The sequence below is a fragment of the Ranitomeya imitator genome, chromosome 3, assembly GCF_032444005.1.
Source record: "Ranitomeya imitator isolate aRanImi1 chromosome 3, aRanImi1.pri, whole genome shotgun sequence".
Lineage (NCBI taxonomy): Eukaryota > Metazoa > Chordata > Amphibia > Anura > Dendrobatidae > Ranitomeya > Ranitomeya imitator.
In genome coordinates, this window is record NC_091284.1 from 709,776,870 (window position 1) to 709,801,768 (window position 24,899).

Here is a 24,899-nt window from a genome sequence, read left to right on the forward strand (position 1 = left end):
AAAATCAATGCAGTATACAGAGATATTCTGGAGCCAGGGAGAGCTGGGTAAAGTCAGTGCATACCATGGAAAATCAATGCAGTATACAGAGATATTCTGGAGCCAGGGAGAGCTGGGTAAAGTCAGTGCATACCATGGAAAATCAATGCAGTATACAGAGATATTCTGGAGCCAGGGAGAGCTGGGTAAAGTCAGTGCATACCATGGAAAATCAATGCAGTATACAGAGATATTCTGGAGCCAGGGAGAGCTGGGTAAAGTCAGTGCATACCATGGAAAATCAATGCAGTATACAGAGATATTCTGGAGCCAGGGAGAGCTGGGTAAAGTCAGTGCATACCATGGAAAATCAATGCAGTATACAGAGATATTCTGGAGCCAGGGAGAGCTGGGTAAAGTCAGTGCATACCATGGAAAATCAATGCAGTATACAGAGATATTCTGGAGCCAGGGAGAGCTGGGTAAAGTCAGTGCATACCATGGAAAATCAATGCAGTATACAGAGATATTCTGGAGCCAGGGAGAGCTGGGTAAAGTCAGTGCATACCATGGAAAATCAATGCAGTATACAGAGATATTCTGGAGCCAGGGCCGGTAGCAGTAGTGGGCCGCTCGCCAGCGCCGACTCACAACCCCCCCCCCCCCCCCCCCCCCGCCAGTGCCGCCACATTCAACTATACCGGCATCTATGACACCGATATAGTTGAATGCAATGATGGAGGAGAGAGCGTCTGCTGTCGCTCCCTCTCCCATCATTCCCCGCTCTGCCTCTGACATTGCGGGTGCAGACTGCAGCTGCTGAGACCGGAGCCGGGAGCAGCGCGGGGCACGAGGAGAGGTGAGGAGAGTGTGTTTTTTTTTTAAATATATCAATGAGTGATAACTGGATTGTGGGGCTATTGGGGGGGCTGGCTGCACTACATTCTATGGGGAGCTGGCTGCACTACATTCTATGGGGGGCTGGCTGCACTACATTCTATGGGGGGCTGGCTGCACTACATTTTATGGGGGGCTGGCTGCACTACATTCTATGGGGGGCTGGCTGCATTACATTCTATGGGGTGCTGTATTATATTCTATGGAGGGGCTACATTATACTCTATGAGGGGCTACCATATATTATATATGCAGGGGCTGCATTATACTCTATGAGAGGGCTGCATTTTATTCTCTGGTGGGTTACATTATACTCAGGGGGCTACAATATATTCTGTGGGGTGGCTGCATTATACTCTGGGGTGGCATCATTATACTATATGTGGGCTGCATTATACTGTATCGAGGACTATGGGGAATACATTATACTATATGAAGTGAATTGTACTACATGGATGACAATGGTGGGGAATTATACTATATGGAGCACTATGAGGAACGTATTATACAATTTGGAGGACTGAGGAGTGTATCTACAGTACTATATAATTGTCTAAGGGTCACTTCCGTCTTTCTGTCTGTCACTGATATTCATTGGTCGCGGCCTCTGTCTGTCATGGAATCCAAGTCGCTGATTGGTCGTGGCAAAACGCCCACGACCATTGCCACAACCAATCAGCGACGGCCACAGTCCAGCGGCAATATGCCCGCTCTTTCCTCCCTGCAGTCAGTGCCTGCTCCATACTCAGTCATCCAGTCGGCCCTCACACAGGGTTAATGTCAGCGTCGCCGGAGCGCGGTGTAACGCACTACGGTTACGCAGCTATTAACCCTGTGTGACCAACTTTTTACTATTGATGCTGTGTATGCAGCATCAATAGTAAAACGATCTAATGTTAAAAATAATAATAATAAAAAAAAGGTTATTTTCACCCTCCGACGTGCGTGCTGTCCTCGGCAGTGCAAGCGGCAGGTTCCAGCTCCAAAGATGCTATGCGAGAAGGACCTTCCATGATGTCACGATCATGTGACCGCGACGTCATCACATGTCCTGCGCTCATACCAACCCTGGGACAGGAAGCTGCTGCGTGCACCGCACACAGGCGACAGGGCTACAAGGGGCCCTCAGAGGGCGAGTATGGTGTTTCTTTTTTTATCCTGTTACATACGTGGCTGGGCAATATACTACAGGGCTGGGCAATATACTACGTGGGCATGCATATTCTAGAATACCTGATGCGTTAGAATTGGGCCACCATCTAGTTATACTATATGGAGGACTGTGGCAGTGCATTATACTATATGGAGGAATTGCAGTGTATTTTAATATATGGAGGACTCTGAGGAGTGTATTATACTATATGGAGAACTGAGGAGTGTATTATACTATATGGAGGACTGAGGTGCAGATTATAATATATGGAGGACTATGGGGTGTATTACACTAAACAAGCAAAATGCTGCCTATTCATCAAGTGATTGGATTATTTATGTGGGAACAGAAATCCTTGTTCTCAGCAGCACATCCCTGGTGTAAACTGTAGATGTGCTGCTGATAACATGATACTGTATGGGGACAGATTGATCTAATTGTGATTGTTCTGTTCCCTTCATTCTTTCTCAGTTAGTGTAAAGAGGTCAGGAAACAAGCGAACGACTTCAGTATTGTTGCTCACACTCGTTTATCTAATTTATCTATCCTTTCAAGGGGTAGACAAAAGCAGTCAGTGTCTTCATCTGAAGAGGAGGACGATGAAGCCGAACAGCAGGAACCTTCATCTCTATCCTCATCCACCGAAGAGTCAGAGACCAGAGAAGCTTTGTATTTAGAGCTTCCTGCTTGAGACAGGGACTTAATGTACTGTAACTTCCGCCCTGACCATCTCTTTCAGGCTTGCTGTCACACTAAAAGGATTCCTCCGCTACCTGAGGGGGCAAGTAAGGCAATCTAGTCTATGAAGATCTAATGCCCTCCACCCTTTCCCCTTCCTTGAGACCTCACCATCTGCTGGATACAGGGAGCACACAGTTTTTTAGGGCACGAATCAGGTAAGGGAACTCCGCAGATGGCACATTCTTTATGTTTAACCTTACCGATGCATTTCTTCCCCTAAAGAATATGAGGGGAATCACGTCACTGAGTGAACATTCTCGTAGATCACTTACCAGTGGTTGTCCAAAAAGAAAGATACCGGAATATGAGGGAGATTCTTCCTGGCTGATGCTCCTGATCCCTGTCTGGAGGAGCTTTTGTGACCAGATTCATCACTCCTCCTGTCATGCTCCTTCACTTTAGGCTTCTGACATACCTCATCCAGCAGATGAGGCTGCTGCTCACGATCACTCTCCATACCTCATGGAATTGAGGCCAGAAGGGACCAAATCTGGAGCTCGTTTAAATACCCCTCCTCTGGTCAGCAGATTTGCCAAGCGCTCCCCCTGATATCGCTGTCTGCCCCCCCAGGTGTAGGAGATCAGCCAGAGGGGGCCTGTGAGTGAGCAGCATGCAAATCCCGGTGGGCGCCGCCATTTTGGAGACACCGCATGCGCGGAACTCCCAAGACCTGGAAGCAGACTCCGGCTCAGTTCCAGACGTTACCCCGGCCCGCAGCGCTTCCTGTCGGTGCTGAGAGCACCGTGGGACGCCCGGCTAGCCAGTGGTGCACCGGGTGGCGCCACCCCAATGCCGCCGCACAACATAGCCCGCAGCACCAGCCACACACCCCGGGAGGGGCAACAACAAGGGAGAAATACCTTGCGCTGGCCGAGAGACAGAGCACCGTCGGCGACTGCTCCCTGCTGTGAACGTCACCGCCGTGCAGCCCTGCCAGGACCACCGTGACGTCTCCAGGAATTGCACACCGGCCGAGGTAGGAGAACGCCCCCTCCCCCCCCCCCCTCCACCCAAGTCGGCCGGCCTGGGATCCTTGAAAATTCTGTATGATCTTGTCCTTTTAGGAACAGGAAACCAACTGATACGTGGGAGAGGTGCCGCCCTTTTGTATCTGTAGGTTTCCTGTTCCTAATGGGCGGATCCCCTCTCGTGGTGCAGTCATGGGAGTCCGAATAAATCTTATATTCTTTCCTTATGCTAATGATTTCTTCCAGGATCTGGGGCGTACGGAGCCTGCAAGAAATCCGTGCCTTTTGTCTATTATAACAAGGCCCTCATCCTATGCACGTCAGTTCTGGCACCAAAACCCGCGCTTGCGCCCTGCACAATCTGTACCTTTTACTCCCTTCTGTGGGCAGTGTATTCAGGAACCTTCTTCACAGAAAAGTCAGTGTGACCTCTGGAGTTCACAACGATAAGGTGCTTTCCCCACTTCCTCCCTGCAAAGCCATCGCTAGGAACCATGTGCACATTATTATAGCGCCATTTATTCCATGGCGCTTTACATGTGAGGAGGGGGCATACATAATAAAAACAGGTACAATCATCTTGAACAATAAAAGTCCAAACTGGTACAGGAGGAGAGAGGAACCTGCCTGCGAGGGCTCACAATTTACAAGGGATGGGTAAAGATGCAGTAGGTGAGGACAGAGCTGGCTGATCAGTGGTTTGGTCGATCGGTGGTTACTGCATGTTATAGGCTTGCCGGAAGAGGGAGGTCTTCAGGTTCTTTTTGAAGGTTTCGATGTAGGTGAAAGTCTGATATGTTGTGGTAGAGAGTTCCAGAGTAGGGGAGATGCGCGAGAGAAATCTTGTATGAGATTGTGGGAAGAGGAGATAAGAGGGGAGTAGAGAAGGAGATCTTGTGAGGATCGGAGGTTGCGTGCAGGAAAGTACCGGGAGACGAGGTCACAGATGTATGGAGGAGACAGGTTGTGGATGGCTTTGTATGCCATGGTTAGGGTTTTGTTCTGGAGTCTCTGGGCAATGGGGAGCCAGTGAAGGGATTGACAGAGGGGAGAGGCCGGGGAATAGCGGGGGGACAGGTGGATTAGTCGGGCAGCAGAGTTTAGAATAGATTGGAGGGGTGCGAGAGTGTTAGAGGGGAGGCCACAGAGCAGGAGGTTACAGTAGTCGAGGCGGGAGATGATTAGGGCATGGACTAGGGTTTTTGCAGATTCTTGGTTTAGGAATGTATGGATCCGTGAAATATTTTTGAGTTGAAGGCGGCAGGAAGTGGAAAGGGCTTGGATATGCGGTGTGAAGGAGAGATCAGTGTCAAGGATTACCCCGAGACAGCGAGCTTGTGGGACTGGGGAGAGTGGGTAGCAGTTTACTGTAATGGATAGGTTCGTGGGAAGGGGGGGTCGCGTGAGATGGGGGGTCGCGTGAGATGGGGGAAAGATGAGGAATTCTGTTTTGTCCATGTTAAGTTTTAGAAATCTAGCGGAGAAGAAGGATGAAAGAAGTGGTCAAAGAAGGTGGTGGCTGGCCCTGGGGGGCGGTAAATGACAGCCAGTTGGAGGTTGGTGGGGGCATAGATGCGCAGAGTGCACCTCAAAGGAAGGGAGGGCAACAGAGGGTGGCAGTGAGATTGGGGTGGAGCAGGTACCTCACAGGAGAACCAACTCCTCCGCCATGCTTGCTGCTGGGGCGGGGTGTGTGAGAAAGGTGGAAGCCACCATAGGAAAGTGCAGCAGGAGAGGCTGTGTCAGAAGGGGTAAGCCAGGTTTCAGTGATGGCGAGGAAGGATAGTTTGGTATTAACAAAAAGATCGTGCATGTAGGAAAGCTTGTTGCAGACAGAGCGAGTGTTCCACTGAGCTCCTGTTAGTGGGACTGGGGAAGTGGGGGCTGGGCGAATGGGTATAGGGTTAGAGAGGTTACGGAAATTTGTGATGGAGCGTGGATTGGAGGTAGAACTGACTGTGGGGATGTGGTGAGGAGGACCAGGATTTGGAGAAATATCACCAGCAGTGAGAAGGAGCAGAGAAAGTGTTAGCAGGTGGGAGAAGGAGAGGGCATGAGGGGGCTCTCTGTGTTTGGAGACAGAGGATTGTATGTTAAGGAACAGTTTTGATGAGGAGGTGAGGTGGATGGGGAGGATTGAAGAGGAGATCAACAGTTCTTTACTAGGAGTAGGGATTAGGGGAGTTTGCAGAAAGTTTAGAATTATAGGGTTGAAAGTGAAAACAAACAAACATTGTTTACAGTGACTGTCCCGTTACCTTCAGTTTTCTTCTGGTTCAAGTCTGGTTTTAATTCTAAATTAATCTTCACACTTCTAGGACACACTTATAGGAATCACACAGCAGACTTAAGTCATTGCAGACTTGTACTATGCAATATATGTACAACTAAGTGCATTCAGGTGTGAAGCAGAGAGGAGTGGTCTCTGCTCATCTTGGTCAGATAATTAAGGGTGGACCAGATGCGTACAATCAAGCATTGAGTAAACAAGGTCATAAATAACACTGGGGTAAGCTGGGGTTAGCTGAAAGGCATACCATGTGAATGCTAGGAGCAGAGGAAAGTTGTGTAGAAAGTTGGGTGATGTACTATGTGCACTTCATAGACAGACAAGGCAGGAGAGCAGGCTGGAGAGCTGTACATAGCAATGACTATGCAGGGGGATGGGAGGAGCACATTATCGTCACACACTCCGGAGGTCACTGCAGTGGAAGGTGCCTGCGCAGAAGATCCCTGAATGCAGCGTCCATAGAAGGGAGGAAAAGGTATTGGCTGTGGAAACAGTATAGGATTCTGGAGCCACAACTGACATGAATGGAAGATGGTATTATAATGATGACAAGAGGCAGAGATTTCTTCCAGGCACCGCACACCCAGGAGCCTGGAAGAAATCATTAGCATAAAGAAAGAAAATAAGATTTCTCGACAAGACCATTATGAGACATACAGGCAGGACTAGTGTAACATTTATATTACCGGTATGCCCATATTAATAGGTCATGACCGTCCCAGGAAGGGAGGCAGATTACCTTTAACATTGATGTGTTAATGTAGTATTCCAAATATCCTGTTCATTGCTGTTACTTTGGCAGATAAGGATAGGAGTTTGCTCGATTGTGGGCGCACCTAGTTAAGTAAATATAGCCCATTGGCTTTTAATTGTTTTGGTTTGTATTCTTGTCTTTTCATAGTATTAAAAATAGATTAAATGTTGGTGACCCATTTTTTGCCACACTTTTTTTTTTTTTAAATAGATTTTTATTGATAAACAAAAACATTACATTCTCATCCACATTTCAATATGTTACAAACACATTTTCTTAATTTTTAAAATCCCCAACATTCCCAATGCCACCCTCCCCCCCAAAGGACAGCTCATCTCCATTCTAGACTCCCCTGAGACCGCCAATGCCTCCAATAATACTCGCCCATCAGAGGTCTATAGTTCCCAACTTCTTTTACCCACCTCCCAGCTCAAGCCATGGCGACCACATTTTATTAAACGTTTCTGTTTTTCCACGTCTCTTGTAAACCCCCCTTTTCCAGCTTTAGACCGTGTTGTACATATTGTAGAAATTCCCTCCTCGCAGGCGGTTCTTCCTTAATCCAGTTCCGTGCTATCACTTTCCGAGCCATATATAGTAACCTAGCAATTGCAATCTTCCAGGTGTTGTCCACTCCTATTTCATCCACATATCCCAATAAACATGTTATCGGATCTCTCGGGACTCTACATTTATACGCTCCTTCCACCCGGTTCAGAACCACCACCCAAAAAGCAGCCAATCTAGGACACGTCCACATCATATGATATATTCCTGCATTCTCGCTCCCACACCTCGGGCACTCAGAATCGGCACGCAACCCCGCTCTGTGCAACACTTCCGGAGATTTATATACTCTGTGCAATATATAGAGCTGTGATAGCCTATACGGCTCACTCAATGATAATCGCGGGACCCACTCCAGCAACTACTCCCAGGTTTCATTCTCCACCGGGCCCAGATCCCTCTCCCACTTAGCTCTCGCCTTTATAGGAAAATCTAACAGATACGTATGCATAAGGTCCTTATACAGGGTGGAGATAACTCCCCTTGTAGTCCCGTCACCACACACATACTCCAGTACTATATCCTCCTGAATCCTGATGTCAGCACTCTTATTTTGAGCTCCAAAAGCATGTCTCATCTGTGCATACTGATATTCCCCTGTGGGCCTCAGACCAAACTCTGCCTGTAATTGGGAAAAGGATTTTAACACTCGTTGTTGGGCTATCTGGTACACAAAGCAAATTCCCTTAGTCTGCCACTCTATCAGACCCCCCAGAGCCGCAAATTCCTTTAAGTTATTATTCGACCATATTGGTGTAAATTTGGTTAACCCTGTAACCCCCCGAATCTGCTTCAGTCTGTTCCACAGTTTACGTATCAAAAACAGGGTTGGATATAGTTTCCCCAAAGCTCCCAAGGAGCCGTCCTCCAAACATTGTACCACCGGACATCAGTCTGTCACCCCTTCCATCAGGTGTTGTACTGCACTGGATGACGCCTCCCGCGCCCAGCCCTTCAAATGCTGACTCTGGGCTGCAAGAAAATATACTTCGGGGTTGGGCAGAGCCAAACCACCATCTTCCTTGGGTCGCTGAAGCGTCTCCAGGCTAATACGCGGGTACTGTCTCCCCCATACCTAGCTTCTAAAGAGGGCATTAATCTGTCGAAATTTCCCCCGCGGGATCCAAATTGGCGCATTATGTAGAACGTACAGAATTTTAGGCATCAGAACCATTTTAATAAGATTAACCCTACCAACCACTGACAAGTGTAACTTATTCCAAGCATCTACTTTTGCCTTGAGCACCCCCATAACAGGGGTCAGATTCCTATGCAAGAACTCCGCGATTGGAACCGAAATCCATATCCCCAGGTATTTAAAATGAGACACCACCTTAAGCCGCTCATCACCCACAGTCTCACTCACATTTTCTCCCACGCCATCTACCCTAAACAGAACCGATTTACCCAAGTTAATCGTTAGCCCCGATACGGAACCGAATCTTTCAACAATCTCAATGGCCCCTCTCAGTGAGTCGTCCGGGGCAGCCAGAAATAGCAAGACATCATCCGCATATAGCGCTATCTTTTCCTCAACTCCCCCATACCTAAACCCAGGGACCCCATCAGATTGTCGAATCTTGGCGGCAAGAGGCTCCATAGCTAAAGCAAACGAGAGGCGAAAGCGGGCATCCCTGTCTAGTGCCTCTAGCTAACTTTATAGGCTGAGAAAGTTCCCCGTTTACTCTGATTCTAGCCGTCGGCAGCGAATACAACAGCTGAATCCAAGCCACAAACTGCGGTCCAATACCCATACACTTCAACACCTGCCAGAGATATCCCCACTCTACACTGTCAAATGCCTTATGGGCATCCAAGGACGCAATTACTCTCCGTCCACAGTTGTCAGACTTCAGCTGCAGATTCATATATAGCCTCCGCAGATTAACCGCCGTAGATCTATCAGGCATGAAGCCAGACTGATCCAGATGCACCAGGCCTGTAATGACACTAGACAGACGGGAAGCTAACACCTTGGCCAGAAGCTTGACATCCATAGTTAGCAAAGAGATTGGGCAATATGACTCAGGTTTCCCCAAATCCTTATCCTCCTTTGGAATAACCACTATTATGGCCTCTCTCATAGAAGCTGGCAGACACCCCCGAGCCCTAGCCTCCTCCAAAACAGTCTTTAATCTAGGAATCAACACCTCACCCAAACTTTTATAGATCTCGGCGGGTAATCCATCAACGCCAGGCGCCTTCCCATTGGCCATGGACATCAATGCCCGACTCAGTTCCTCCTCCGTGATAGGGGCTTCCAAGCTCTCCCTATCTACCTCACTCAACTTCGGCAGATCCAGACCCTCTAAGAAAGTCGATGCATCTCCGACCGACTCATCAAACCGGGAGGAATACAAGTCTGCATAAAAGTCCGCAAAAACCTTCAAAATCTCAGATGTTTCAGATATTCTGCTTCCATTTACAGGCTCCAACGAGTGCACATATGAAGTATTTCTCTGAGCAGCTGCCACCAGCGACAGCATATGACCCACTGTTTCTCCCTCCTGATAATACATCACCCTTTGAAATTCGCGCTTCCTCTCAGCTTTTTCCAACAGTACTTTTTCCAATTGATTTTGCGCAGTCTTCAGCCTTTTCCCCGCCTCTGGAGTTCCCAATGTAGCCATTCCGTCCTCTGCATCCTTCAACTCATCAACTGCCGCCCTTTCTGCCTCTCTCGTCCTTCGCTTACACCTACCGTGTTTCCCCGAAAGTAGGACCCCCCCGAAAGTTAGACAGGGTGGGGGTTTCGGGGGGGGGGGGGGGGGGGGGGGGGTGTGTGTCCTCAGGTGCAGCTGGGCGGGTCCAGCGCTCATGGGGTTAACTCGCCGTGTTAACCCCGCAATCCGCCCAGCTCAACAGCTCATTGGCCGCCCCTGCTCCCCACGTCACCGCCGGCCCCCGGCTCGAGCGCTGATTGGCCAATCAGCTCGAGTGCTGATTGGCCCAGCAGCTCGGGCTGTAATTGGCCGCCCCAGCCCCACGTCACCGCTGTTTCCCTGCTGATTGGCACAGCGTTCCCTGCAGCACAGGCCTTCCGCACCCACAGCCGCACCGCAGAGGAAAACGTCCAGCATTTAAAAACCAAGTAGGGAAACATGTACTGTATAGGGTATGGGGCTGTGTGCAGTGGGATACGGCACTGTTATGGGGTATGGGGCTGTGTGCAGTGGGATACGGCACTGTTATGGTATGGTATGTTAATAAATGTTAATTTATTGGTTAAAAAGAAATTGTCATTTTTTTTTTCGGCTAATGTAAGACCTCCCCCGAAAGTAAGACAGGGTGGGACTTTTTGGGTTAAAATTAATGTAAGACAGGGTCTTACTTTCGGGGAAACACGGTACTAATATCTCTAAACAGTAGCCCTCTCAGGTACGCCTTCATTGCTTCCCAAACCGTAAGAGCGTCTGTACTCCCATCATTTAAAACAAAGAACTCCGCCACCTCCCATCCTATATGTTCCAACTCAATACTATGTAACCAACTAGGATGGATCTTCCATTCTCTCCCATTCACAGCCTGTGTCCCCGTCAACTTAAACTCCACCTCAATTGGACTGTGGTCCGATAAGGCCCTTGGCAGATATCTCACCTCTCCCACCAATGTGTCTAACAGCCTATTACCCAGAGCCATATCAATTCTAGAAAGCGTGGCATGCGCCGGCGAGTAACATGAGTACCCTCTCTCCCCAACATGTCTGACCCTCCATAGGTCAATCATACCTATCTCACGTATATAGGTGCCAAATGTTGTAGTATGTCCCCCTCACCTATTCTGGATATTTTTATTTTTATCCCAAAAGTAGTCACAGATGTTATTCAGGTCCCCAATAATCATCAGTGGTGTCGGCCCCCATCGTTCCACTCGCTCCAACACTTCTCTAATCTTCCTGCTTGAGTAGGGAGGTGGAATATACATTGTTGCAATACACACTCTCACTCCATACAATATACACTGTATTATTACATACTGACCATCCACAAAAACCTTCACCTCCTCATACTGCACTCCCGCTGGAACCAAAATTGACACTCCTCTTGAATACGTAGAGAAGGTAGAGTGATATCCCTTCTGAATCCAACGTCTATTTAATACGTCCACTTTCTCCCTTACCAAGTGCGTCTCCAACAAGCATATCACTGAGGCCCGTTGGTCTCTTGCATACTGCAAACTCGCGGCTCGTCTGGATTTATCCGCCAGGCCTCTCACATTCCAGCTCAGAATCTTAAAACGACCCCCCCATCAATTGGCTCATCCTCACTAGCTATGCCATTATTCCCGATCATGAGCTGTCTAACTTCCCTAACCCCCCCTGTCCAAACCCTGCCTCCCACCCTTCCCCCCCTCCCCCCCCCCCCCCCCCAAAACTAGACATTCCGCCTCTTTTCAAGAGTGGGGCATCATCGCCCATAGCGAACACTCCGATTGGCATTACCTTCCCAACCCGCCTCCTGCCACTGTACATAGCAGGATTCCATACATTCTTTAACCTATCGCAAGATTCCAACATAGAATAACCTGCAACTGCAAGTAACCTAAACAAACTTATAATGCGCCGCTTACCCTTCCTCCCACTTTCCCAGCAGCCATTACGGCACTCCCACAACTTTTACTGATTGCAACCCAGCACCACCCTCCAACCCCCACACACCACAACCCCTGGATTGCCAATCACAAGTCTCTTTTCCAAATGACAGTAAAATAACCACATTCTGGATCACCCCACAGTTTCAATCTCCCTTTCCTTTAAGCCTTTTAGCATTAATGTCAATCCATTGAGTAGCTTCCTCCGGCTTCTGAAAAAAATGGATTTTGTCAAACGCAACCACCCTCAATCTTGCTGGAAACATCATGGAGTACTGCACTCCCAGTTCCCTCAGCCGTCTCTTGATACCCGTGAACATCATCCGTTGTTTCTGAACCAAAGCAGAATAGTCTGGGTAAATAGCAATTCTTTGGCCTCCAACTGTCAGATCCGTCATATCTCTAGCCTTTCTCAGGATAATGTCTCTGTAATTTAGAATTTTGGCCAGCATGGTACGGGGATGCGCTCCAGGAACTGGTGGTTTCGGTGGGACCCTATGTGCTCTCTCAACCGTGAACACCTTTGTCAGCGCCGTATCTCCAAAAGTCTCTAACAGCCAGTTTTCAATACACTCAGTTGGATTCCTCCCTTCAGCTTTTTCAGGGATGCCCACTATACGAATATTATTTCTTCTGGACCTATTCTCTAGATCCTCATTTTTTGCAGCCATTTCAGCTATTGCTTGAGTGAACTTCTCAGCTTTTTGCAGCTGAACTATATGATCTTCTACAGTGCTCACTCTCTCCTCTACTTCCCCCACACGTTTGTCAATCTTCTGCATAGCTGCATTTATCTGGGCTGTATCCCCTTTGACTTCCTGCATCTGCAGGGTCAGAGACTGTTTGCATGAAGAAACCAGCGCAAAAACGTCTTAGGGTAGGCTCTGCTCCTGGCGCCATATCTTCAGGTCCCCCTACTGCCACCGCCATATTGCCATCCTTTCTCCCCTGTTGTACCTCATGCTCTCCTGCTGGGCTCTCCTCCTCCTCGGTATCAGCTCCGGTTTCCTCCTCTGCGGCCTCCACTCTTGCGAACTGCTGGAGCTTTGCCGCCACCTCCATGCGCTTGTTACATGCGGCGTTCTCTTTGTCCGCCTTCTCCCTCACATCGGCGCCATCTTGGCTTGCGCCTGCATCCCCGGCTCCCGCGTCTTTCTGTCTTCTGGTCATGTTCTCCGACCACGGAGCTGCCGTTCAGCACCGCCGAACTCTCTGGGTCTCCCCGCAGCCGGTAAGCCCCCTTAGGAACCGATCAGCGGCGGCCACACAGGATTTTAATATATACAGCAGCGGGAGCTCTCTGCCGCACGTCCGCTCACATGGACACTCAGGCCACGCCCCTTGCCATACTTTTTTACTATTGCATGCTTTGCACGGTTTTTAGTATGCTCTTAGCTAGGGAGAACACAGTTTATTGAGTGGTGCCCTCATCCTTTTTTTTGATAAGTAGGGAAAGAGGCAGCTTATACTACGCTCTGCTTCTACTGTTGACTTGTTTAAAAAGTGTGTAGTTACTCATTAAAGTAGGAGATCAGTATGAGAGGTGTTAGAAAATCTTATTAACATGGAGCATAAAGTACACAATGGGAAAAGAAAAAAAAAGCGATCGGCGCTGGTCACCACGGATTACTCCTTTGCAATATGCAGATTAACCAAAGTGTCAAAATCCACTGTGTGCACTTATATGCAAGACAATTTTTTTTTTTACAACATACAGCAGATTGTAAAATTTGCAGCATGTCAAAGATTTCTTGTCCATGCAGAGTGTAATCTGCAGCAAAAACTACGTGTAACAGGAATTGGCATGCAGATCCTTTGAAACTAAAAATAGGTAAGAGTTTTGTATAATCCCACCATTGTGAACAGTGTATTTGGTGTATAAGCGCTGTTGAAACATCTGAGCAATAAACCCTACATAAAGGGAGGGGAAAAAAAAAAAAAAAAAACTAGGGTAGAGCAGGTATACAACTGGTGAATGGTATTGGAAAAAGATTCTACCCACACAAGCAAAAATTACTGCAGACACTGGAAAACCGTGCACGGTGTCTGCTCAATGACCCGACTTGCATTTTAACTGCTCGTGGCCTTAAATGACCTTACAACTTACTAGAAACTAGCGGACCCATTCCAGAAGGCTTTCAGCAGTGCTACACAACAGAACGCACTGCTAAAACACGATTTTTTTGTTAGAGCAGAATTTCAATCCTCTTTGCGGATGTATAACTGGCCCTTGTCAGTAAAGCTTGGACCGACCTTTCATAAATAATTCCCATAAAAATGGATTAAGTACAAAGCTCACACACAGTAACAAGTAGGATAAAACCTGAATGGGAGAGGTTATGGCACAGTATCCAGAACCTCATAGTAATGAACAGGGCATACAGCTTGTACCTACCGGTTTCTATGGAAAGGTCGACCTATACTTAAAGCAGCACTTGTTTTGTACGATCCTGAAGAATTAAAACCATTGACATAGCCACCATTAGGAAACGGAGCCTGCAGAAGATAGATATCATTAAATCAGGGGAATCTCTATGGAGGAAACAATAAATATATCAGGCATTAATAATTGGAGGCCATTTCACTATTTAATTTTAGATTTTGCACAGTTTCCCCAGCACGTGAACACATCCTTATAGTAAAGGTATAGTGGATATACAGATGTAGCAGACGTTGTGTTGACAATATGTTACCAGCTTAGCTACATTATGGGAATGGCTGCTACATTGCAGCACAGACTATGAACATAGGAATTTAGGCCCTCAGATCTCATAATCTTGCAATCACAGAGATGGCCCAGCATTCATTACATGAGAATTAAAAAAAAAAAATCTTGAATATCAGGGATCAGAAATGGGACCCATTCCTGGTGTCTGAGAAGCTAACATTTCCATTAGCGTACTGTTGAACTCATGTAATAGAACGAGGACCTCCTTCTTCTCTCAAGTCGCATGTGTTCATCACTGGGCCAAGCATGACAACACTGGAGTCTGCTTACAGACATCTATGGCCGTTACTTACCAGTGGAGTTTCAAAGTAAGGTGCTGGGTTTGCAGACCATGCTGGAGGCACAAGGTTGTAGAGTGAATACTGTTGATGGGGACTATATACAGGCTGCATAAAGAGCGGAGAATGAAACTGTGCTTGTGTCTGAACAGGCGGACTGTACACATTAGAGTCCATTGATCGAAAGCTGTTCTTTGCAAAGAATGTGTTGATGGCTTTTATCCTTGCCTGCAGGGAAAAAAATACCTATATCATGTAACATTCACAAACTAAGTCGTAACAAGCGAAGATCCATCATTTAACGTTCGAAAAATCTTGCAAATATAAGTTGGGAACATTTCCTGAAGTAGATTTCAAAGGAAGTCTCCAGTGTATGTCTACCACATCAGCCACTTCCACTGACAAACAAAAAACTTTAAATACTATTTTTTTTTTTTTTTTATCCTAGCAGACTATGCTTTTGACCTGCAGTACAGGCATGACCGACATTCTGCTCACTAGAAAACATTAAAATTGGGAGCGCAGTCCTCCGCCTGTAAGGGGATGTCCTGCGCATCACGGTACAAGTGCAGAACCATCAGTCATGCCTCCATCTATTGCTATGGGATCGTGTTAGGACCACAGCTCCAATCAAACGAGGCCCCCCATAGTCTTGTTGTCGAGATCACAGGGGGTCCCAGCTGCTGGCCCACAAGGATCTACAACTTAACTACCATGCTAGTCAGGATCTAGGCACCAAGTAACCAGCCTGTTTGATGACAAAGGTTTACATGGCTGAAGCTAAACGGCTACTTGTGAGACGAGTCACACAGCCACAAACATGGGTACAACTGGTCTGTGACTGATTGTATCAACTATTACTGACATGTTAAAAAAAAAAAAAAAACCCGGCAAAAATGTTTAACATGACTTTCATAAAAAAAAATTGCTTTGGCTTAAGGAGAAACAGTCACTTCACATCGATATATACCATAAATGTTTTACCTAGTTCTAAATGCTGCCGTTCTCCTGAAACTCTGTTCCTGCGTTTCTCCATTCCTCAGAAATGCCCTTTCTATCCATTATGTAAATCTAGTCATAAAAGTGGGAAAGGGCATCAAATCTCCAAGGGCATCTTCATGAGGATCACTCCCACTGACTAACAAGACTAGATGTACACACAAGGAAGAGGGGGCCGGAGGCAGGAAAAATACATCACCAGATTCAGGAGACCAGCAGCTTTTATTCCAGGTAAAGCATGAAATAAATAAATGCGCATTTTAGCAAATGAAACCAGATCAATTTCTCGCTTAAAGATGAAAGAGAACAAGTACAAAATAAGGAGCAGGAAATAAGTCTGCAAATAGAAATCATCTTACCATAATTGGCTTGTCCTGAAATGTTTTAACTTCTTCCCTTAAATATTTAAAAGCCTGCATGAGAAAGAGTAGAGTCGGTGGATTAGTACACACGGCCATCATAAACACGTACCGCCACAACATGAAGTGTAATGTGCTGTATTAGGCTACTTTCACACTTCCGTCGGCTAAATTTAGCACAATGTGGGCAGCGGATGCAGTTTTACAACGCATCCGCTGCCCATTGTGATGAGCGGGGAGGAGGGGGCGGCGTTACGGCCGCGCATGCGCGGTCAAAAGTGGCGGACACGTCGCACAAAAAAAACCGTTACATTGAATGTTTTTTGTGCCGATGGTCCGCCAAAACACGACTGATGCGACGTGTGGCCATACGTCGCTAATGCAAGTCTATGGAGAAAAAAACGCATCCTGCGAGCAACTTTGCAGGATGCGTTTTTTTCCTCTCCAAAACGACGCATTGCGACGTAGCCAAAACGACGGAAGTGTGAAAGTAGCCTTATACACACAGCAGCTACATTTACTCTTTTATTAGATAAGATTAGAGTGGGTTGCACCAACGCAAAAAAACGTGAGGAGACAACCTTCCCGGCTGCTGTAAAAATTGGTCACTGTCAGGTTATGGCACATACAGCTACTATATAATTGTCTAATTCTGTCTGTAACGGAAATCCTGTGCCGCTAATTGATCGCTCCAGCCGCCCGCGACTAATCAGCGCCAGGCAGAGTCCAGCCGCGAATAAGCGCGGGATTTGAACCATGCTTCGCTGATTGGTCCGTTTTGGTTGGTGGAGGATATGGTGGTGGACTTTCCAAATATCGGCTTATTTCCTGTTCCGGTGTTTCAAACAGGAATTTAATAAATGGCACACTATAATAAAGTGCTGCCGTCCGACACCCAGTGAAGCCAGTTTGCCTTTGGTGGTGTTCAGGCCTCTGACTGTATGGGAATGTCCTGGCATGTGGGAGATGTCTGCGTGGTTGAAATTTTCCTCGAGCTACGCGTGCAGCCATTAGGCTGCACGTACGTACGTACGTACGTACGTACGTACGTACGTACGTAGTAAAAAAAAAACGCTCCAAAAAAAGTAGTAAAAAAAAAAGCTATAAAGAATATACAACTCGCTCTGGAAGAGTGACTGTTCTTGCTGAGCATTCCACGACTCGTGGACAACGCTTCTGAGATGTCAAAGCTGAACATGGCAACGGGTCTAATATAGGAAAACTAGTTATGTTACCCATGGCAGACCATCCAATACCAGGTGTCACTGTACGGATAGGGGTTAGCTGATTGGGATGAAATGTATAAAAACTTACTAGAGCCATTGCTTTAAAAAGGAAACTTGTCCATCAGCAGGATTGTGCACAGTAGCCTACAGACAGTGTCATGTCAGCACCGTTATACTGATTACAATGATACGTTGGTTGATGAAATCCATCTTGTGGTTATTTAATCTTTATTAGCAGTTTTCAGTTAGTTTCTGGTGCTTCGGGCCAGCCTGTGGTGCTCTGCCTACATATTCATCTGTATGGCTTATGACAGGTCACTGACCTGCCCCCTATTTTACATAATGCATATAATAGTGTTGATAAGATAGTTGATAATTCATATAATATTGTTGGCTATTGTGAGGCTTAGATAAAAAAAAAACAAAACAAAAAAAAAAAAAAAAACACAACATCCAGCAAGATCACACCAGCAGAAGCGTAGCGCAGTAGCATCTATTGACAAGCCAACAATATTATATGAATCAGTAACATCATCATAAATAATAACATTCTATGCAGTATATAAAATAGGTGAGGGATAAGTGACCTGTCATAAGCCCATAAGGAAATGTATGAACACAAGTTCATGAATTTTCTCCATTTTGGTTCAAGGGCAGAAAATCTAATTACGCCAACTTTTAGCAGGCAAGGATGTGCAAATTTAGTGCCATTTTCAGCCATACCTTTAACCCCTTCAAGACGCAGCCCTTCTTCGTTTTTGCAATTTAATTTATCGCTCCCCTCCTTCCCAGAGCCATAACCTTTTTATTTTTCCGTTAATATGGTCATCTGAGGGCTTATTTTTTGCGGGACGAGTTGTACTTTTGAACTACACCATTGGTTTTACCATGGCGTGTACTAGAAAAGGGGGAAAAAATGCCAAGTGTGGTGAAATTGCAAAAAAACTGCAATCCCACACTTGTTTTTTGCTAGGTTCACTAAATGCTAAAACTGACCCGCCGTTATGATTCTCCAGGTAAATACGAGTTCATAGACACCAAACATGTATAGGTTATTTTTTTATCTAAGTGGTGAAAACAAAATTCCAAACTTTGCTAAAAAAAACAAACAAACAAAAAAAAAAACACCACGCAATTTTCCTATACCTGTAGCGTTTCCATTATTTGGGATCTCGGGTCATGTGAGGGCTTATTTTTTGCGAGGTGAGCTGACGTTTTTAATGATACCATTTTGGTGCAGATATGATCTTTTGATCGCCCGTTATTGCATTTTAATGCAATGTCGGGGTGACCAAAAAAACGTAATTCCGGCGTTTGAATTTTTTTTCTCGCTACGCCATTTAGCTATCAGGTTAATCCTTTTTTTTGTTCATAGTTCGGGCGAATCTGAATGCGGCGATACCAAATAGGTGTATGTTTGATTTTTTTTTTTTTTTTGAATGGTGCAAAAGGGGGGTGATTTAAAACTTTTAAATATTTTTTTTTTTCAGATTTTTTAAAACATTTTTTTTTACTTTTACCATGTTTCAATAGCCTCCATGGGAGGCTAGAAGCTGGCATAGCCTGATCGGCTCTGCTACATAGCAGCGATCATCAGATCGCTGCTATGTAGCTTAATAACAGGCTTGCTATGAGCGCCGACCACAGGGTGGGGCTCACAGCAAGCAGGCATCAACAAGGAGGTCTCAAGGAGACCTCTGGTTGTTATGCCGACGCATCGCTGACCCCCGATCACATGACAGGAGTCAGCGATGCGTGCATTTCCAGCCCGATGGGGGGGGTTAACCTTGCCCAATTGACCGCTCCTCAGGGTCCCTTCTGCTGCGGAGGTCTCATAGCGCTCAGTATAAAGCTACAGCTGTCAGTCAGGATCGGTGTGCAGAGAATTTATACTCTCTGGCGGGACTCAACTCGCATTTTACTGTCAAGATATCACTGCCAATCAGACACGGATTTAAAAAAGTTTACAGTTTGTACAATTTGGTGGAATTTGCTTCTGTTTTTTGGAATACATTTGTTGCACAGCACCATTTGTGACTTTTCATTTAAACAGGAGGAAAGAACAAAAAAAAAAAAAAAAAAAAATGATAAAGGGAGCAAGGTCCCCTCTTACCTGTTGTGCATCAGTGTCAGACTGGAATGTAACATACCAGTTATTGTTGTGAGCAAACTCACAACTTATCACTTTTGGACAATTTTCGTTATCGAATAGTGCTTTCACCTCCTGTAAGACACCAAAAAAAGAGAAAGTTATCAGACATGAAATTTAGGGCAGAATGGTTTAGAATACGGAATTTAATCCATAATTCCTTTGAAAACCTAATGTAATTGAGAAGGGCAGGCTCATTCCAGATTTGTGTTTTTTTTTATTTTAGTAATTTTTAGCAACTTTACAAGTAAAAACAAAACACTCATCGCTCCAGAACCCACTATCCCTTAAAACACAATAAGCATCTTATGGGTAAAATTGACATACATGGACAGATCTCTATGACGATAAATACAATTCTTTCTGTTGAACGTTTCTCCACGATAGTTGAGGTCTAATCTGTCAGTGGTGACATACGGGCTCATTACCGCACATATTATAATGCTTGTATCTTTATTCAAGCCAAACAGAAGGAAAAATGGTCTCCAGCATTGACATTAAAACAAGACTTCACCTTTATTAGGAATATTCATGAATAAACCGACTTTAGACGAAAACATCTCATTCATTAGTAGGTATGGTATGCCGGTCCATCAGTTTTTATGAGAAAATTCCTAATAAAAAGGCGAAGTTTTATTTTTATATCAACGCTGGAGCCAATTTTTCCTTCTGTTTGGCTTTATTTGGACCCATTCTGGACCAGGGCGGCTCCGTGTTGCGATTCCTCTCCCGAGACTGCTTGGAAAAAACAGCGAGCTGTCTTTCCTAATTTCCCCTCCCTTGCATCTTTATTTAATGTTCTGAGCCATTGCTTTAGCGCAGGATATTTTTTATATTGCGTACTGTGTCTATTTGCACCGAGACAAACATTTTTATTTTACTTATAACATTTTCTGCCCTTTCATTTTATTCTGTCATTCATTTTTTCGTTTTGCTTCTAGTGTTCATTGTGCGGTAAAAATGACCTGACAGTATGGTTCTTCATGCCAGTAGTATTTAAGCAATATCAAACTTTCAGTTTCAAGGGTAACTGTAGGATGAGCCCTTTTAAGCTGTCTATATGGGCATACATGTTACAGGAAACTGAATAAAAGGATACGTGATCTTGCTTCAAAGCTGGGTGTGATTATAACAGTACAGCAGAGCTGAGCTTTGTTTCACTACAAACACAAATGTATCTGTTATCTTTCTGCCAACTCAGCTGCACAGCTGTGCCTGCCTACAATTAACACTTCAGTTTTCAGGTGTGGAAGAGGGGCAGCACAGTAAAGGCCCCTTCACATTAAGCGACGCTGCAGCGATACAGACAACGATCCGGATCGCTGCAGCGTCGCTGTTTGGTCGCTGGAGAGCTGTCACACAGACCGCTCTCCAGCGACCAACGATCCCGAAATCCCCGGGTAACCAGGGTAAACATCGGGTAACTAAGCGCAGGGCCGCGCTTAGTAACCCGATGTTCACCCTGGTTACCAGCGTAAAAGTAAAAAAAAAAAAAAACACTACATACTTACCTACCGCTGTCTGTCCCCAACGCTCTGCTTCTCTGCACTCCTCCTGCACTGACTGTAAGCACAGCGGCTGGAAAGCAGAGCGGTGACGTCACCGCTCTGCTTTCCGGCTGACCGACGCTCACAGCCAGTACAGGAGGAGTGCAGAGCACAGCGCCGGGGACAGACAGCGGTAGGTAAGTATGTAGTGTTTGTTTTTTCACTTTTACGCTGGTAACCAGGGTAAACATCGGGTTACTAAGAGCGGCCCTGCGCTTAGTTACTCGATGTTTACCCTGGTTACCAGTGAAGACATCGCTGGATCGGTGTCACACACGCCGATCCAGCGATGTCCACGGGAGATCCAGCGACGAAATAAAGTTCTGGACTTTGTTCAGCGACCAACGATCTCCCAGCAGGGGCCTGATCGTTGGTCGCTGTCACACAACGATTTCCTTAACGATATCGTTGCTACGTCACAAAAAGCAACGATATCGTTATGTGTGAAGGTACCTTAAGAGCTGGTAGGACTGAGAAAACCACTGAAAATAAGTTTACATTTAACCCCTTAGTGACGGAGCCAAATTTTTGAAATCTGACCAGTGTCACTTTATGTGGTAATAACTCTGCAACGCTTCAACAAATCCCAGTGATTTTGAGATTGTTTTTTCGTGACACATAATACTTTATGATAATGGTAAATTTAGGTCAATATGTTGTGTTTATTTATTAAAAAAATATCAAAAATTTGAGAAAAATGTTAAAAAAATTAGCAATTTTCAAACTTTGAATGATTATCCCTTTAATCCAGATAGTCATACCACAGCAAACCATTAATGAATATTTCCCACATGTGTGCTTTACATCAACACCATTTGTAAAATGTTATTTTATTTTGCTAGCATTTTAGGAGGATTAAAAATGTAGCAGCAATTTTTCATTTTTTCAAGGAAATTTATAAAATTTATTTTTTTTAGGGACTTATCCATGTTTGAAGTGACTTTAGGGGTCTCGTATATTGGGAAACCCCCAAACGTGATACCATTTTAAAAACAGCACCCCCTAACATATTGAAAACTGCTGTCAAGTAGTTTATTAACCCTTCAGTTGCTTTACAGGAATTAATGCAAAGTGGCATGATAGGAATGAAAATGTGTATTTTTACCACCTAAATGCCTCTAACTTCTGAACAGATTACTACAGCAATCAGACTCTAAGGCCGCTATTTGGTCATGAATTGCCATGGCAAACATCAGGACCACAAAATCAAGATCTGAGGGCATTAATTTGGTTAAATAGGAAGCCCCCACACTCTGTTAACCATTTACAATGATGTAGTCACTATTGGCAGCAGCATCTAAGGGGTTAAACAGAGTTGGATGGTGCAAACACTGATAGTGGCTGATGCAGCAAGTTGTCAGCTATAATGGGACAGCCGACAGCTACTGGATTGTCACCTGTATGAAGATGCTATTCTCTTATATCTAAGGTCCCTTAAAAGACGTATTGGCGGTCATTAACATAGCTCTGCTGTACTGTGTTATTGTAATCCGAAACAACTCTGCAGTGGAGCTGACAGGACTGCTAAGAGCTGCAACTGCAGATGTGTTAGTGCAGCATAAAGGAGCTTTCTGAATGATTATAGGGTTATTAGTTCTAATCACACAGTTCTGAAGTGAGTTGGAAGGGGCCTCCTGGGTCATCAGGTTTAACCCCCTGCTCAAAGCAGAATTCACCAAATCATCCCATTACATGTCTCTCACTGGCATCACCTCTTCATTTATAACCAGCTCAGGAGGCAGATTGTCGGGGAGCTCAGTGTCAGGCCCATATAGTTTTTTTTAACTCCTTTACAGATAAGAAAAAAAAACATGTGTCTCTCTGGAATAAAGGTACCGTTACACTTAACGATTTACCAACGATCACAACCAGCGATACGACCTGGCCGTGATCGTTGGCACGTCGTTGTGTGGTCGCTGGAGAGCGGTCACACAGACAGCTCTCCAGCGACCAACGATGCCGAAGTCCCCGGGTAACCATCGGGTTACTAAGCGCAGGGCCGCGCTTAGTAACTCGATGTTTACCCTGGTTACCATTGTAAAAGTAAAAAAAAAAAAACACTACATACTTACATTCCTGTCGCGTCCCTCAGCGTCAGCTTCCCTGCACTGTGTAAGCGCGTTTGCCGGAAAGCAAAGCGGTGACGTCACCGCTGTGCTCTGCTTTACGGCCGGCGCCGACACTGGGGGACGCAGGGAAGCTGACGCTGAGGGACGCGACAGGAATGTAAGTATGTAGTGTTTTTTTTTTTACTTTTACAATGGTAACCAGGGTAAACATCGGGTTACTAAGTGCGGCCCTGCGCTTAGTAACCCGATGTTTACCCTGATTACCAGTGAACACATCGCTGAATCGGCATCACACACACCAATTCAGCGATGTCAGCGGGTGATCCAGCGACGAAATAAAGTCCTGATCATTCCCCAGCGACCAATGATCTCCCAGCAGGGGCCTGATCGTTGGTCGCTGTCACGCATAACGATTTCATTAACGATATCGTTATGTGTGATGGTACCTTAAGACACCAGATCACGGATATCAAGGTATTATATTCAGTGTTTTATGACCTGCATGCAAATAAAGATGGTTTAGGAGGGTTGATTTTAACAAATTCTTTTTAATTGATCCCAAAAAAAAAAAAAATTGTAATTTTGGGAGTTGTTCCCTGCATGGCATGTTTTTTTTTTCTTTTCCCCCACTTGTTTGGAGCACCATTCATTGCACTGTTTTGAAGAGTTGTGGCAACCAAAATAAAATCCCAAATACTTCTAATTGATTTATTTCTCATTATGGAATTCACTGTTCGGGTTACTGTATTGAAGTGTTTATTTTTTTTACTGACGTGGCTCAACATATGCCAGCTTAATACGTAAGGGAGGGAATTTTTTTTTTGGGGGGGGGGGGGCATCATTACAAATTATTTAATCATCTCTTTGGACTTTGACCTATGATAGTTTGTATCCTTATTCAATATACTGTAATAAACAGTATTACAATACATAGACAAAACGACATACTCCTATAAAGCTCAGTCACAGGCTTAGCTTCATTGGAAAAAGGTAACAGCCATAGGGGGCATTCAGCCAGTTTCCGTGACAATCCTTCAGCCCCCAATGATGCATCGCAAGGTGCCAATGGGAGCCTATGCCCATGCGCCCTGGCGATCACGCAATTTAAATGCCATTGTCTATGATTGACAGTGGCATGTAAATAACTAATCTGCCGCGATTGGAGACCAGTCCAGTCGTTATGGCACTATTGTGGCTGTGTATCACAGCACGCTTCTCCCAGGTTCAGCGTGAGCTCAGAATCTGAGCCAGCTCCATTCATTGGCACTCAACATACGATGTAATGGTACATATGTCAGGAAGGGGTTAAAAAGTGTTCTGGGTAGAGCAGTGTGGGTATGACAGAATAGCTCAGAGATTAACTCCACTTAATGAGGCAACGGCAGGAATATGTGTGCGTTACACGACAAGCTGACCGGGATACTTTCTGGGTAACTAGATACCAGACATCTCCTGAACAAGATGTCCAGCTGACACACCGGCCACTGTTACATGGCAGGATTTTGAGCAACATTTGTATGCTAAAACCAGGAATGGCTCCAAAACATAGGTGCATTGAAAAATAAATCTGTAACTTCTGTATTTTACAACGACTTCTAGTCTATG

At 45.5% G+C, this 24,899-nt stretch overlaps 1 protein-coding gene across 3 annotated transcripts in view; it reads right to left on the reverse strand.

Annotated features, from left to right (window-relative positions):
• LARP4 (La ribonucleoprotein 4) overlaps positions 1–24,899 on the reverse strand; it is an 85,960-nt gene that overhangs the window by 20,206 nt on the left and 40,855 nt on the right. For all 3 annotated transcript variants that reach the window (XM_069758657.1, XM_069758660.1, XM_069758658.1), the window contains exons 7-10: positions 19,643–19,753; positions 16,304–16,357; positions 14,961–15,173; positions 14,335–14,435 (exon numbers count right to left, since the gene is read on the reverse strand). In XM_069758657.1, coding sequence (XP_069614758.1) covers positions 14,335–14,435; positions 14,961–15,173; positions 16,304–16,357; positions 19,643–19,753 — 479 coding nt within the window. The remainder of the gene's footprint in view (positions 1–14,334; positions 14,436–14,960; positions 15,174–16,303; positions 16,358–19,642; positions 19,754–24,899) is intronic.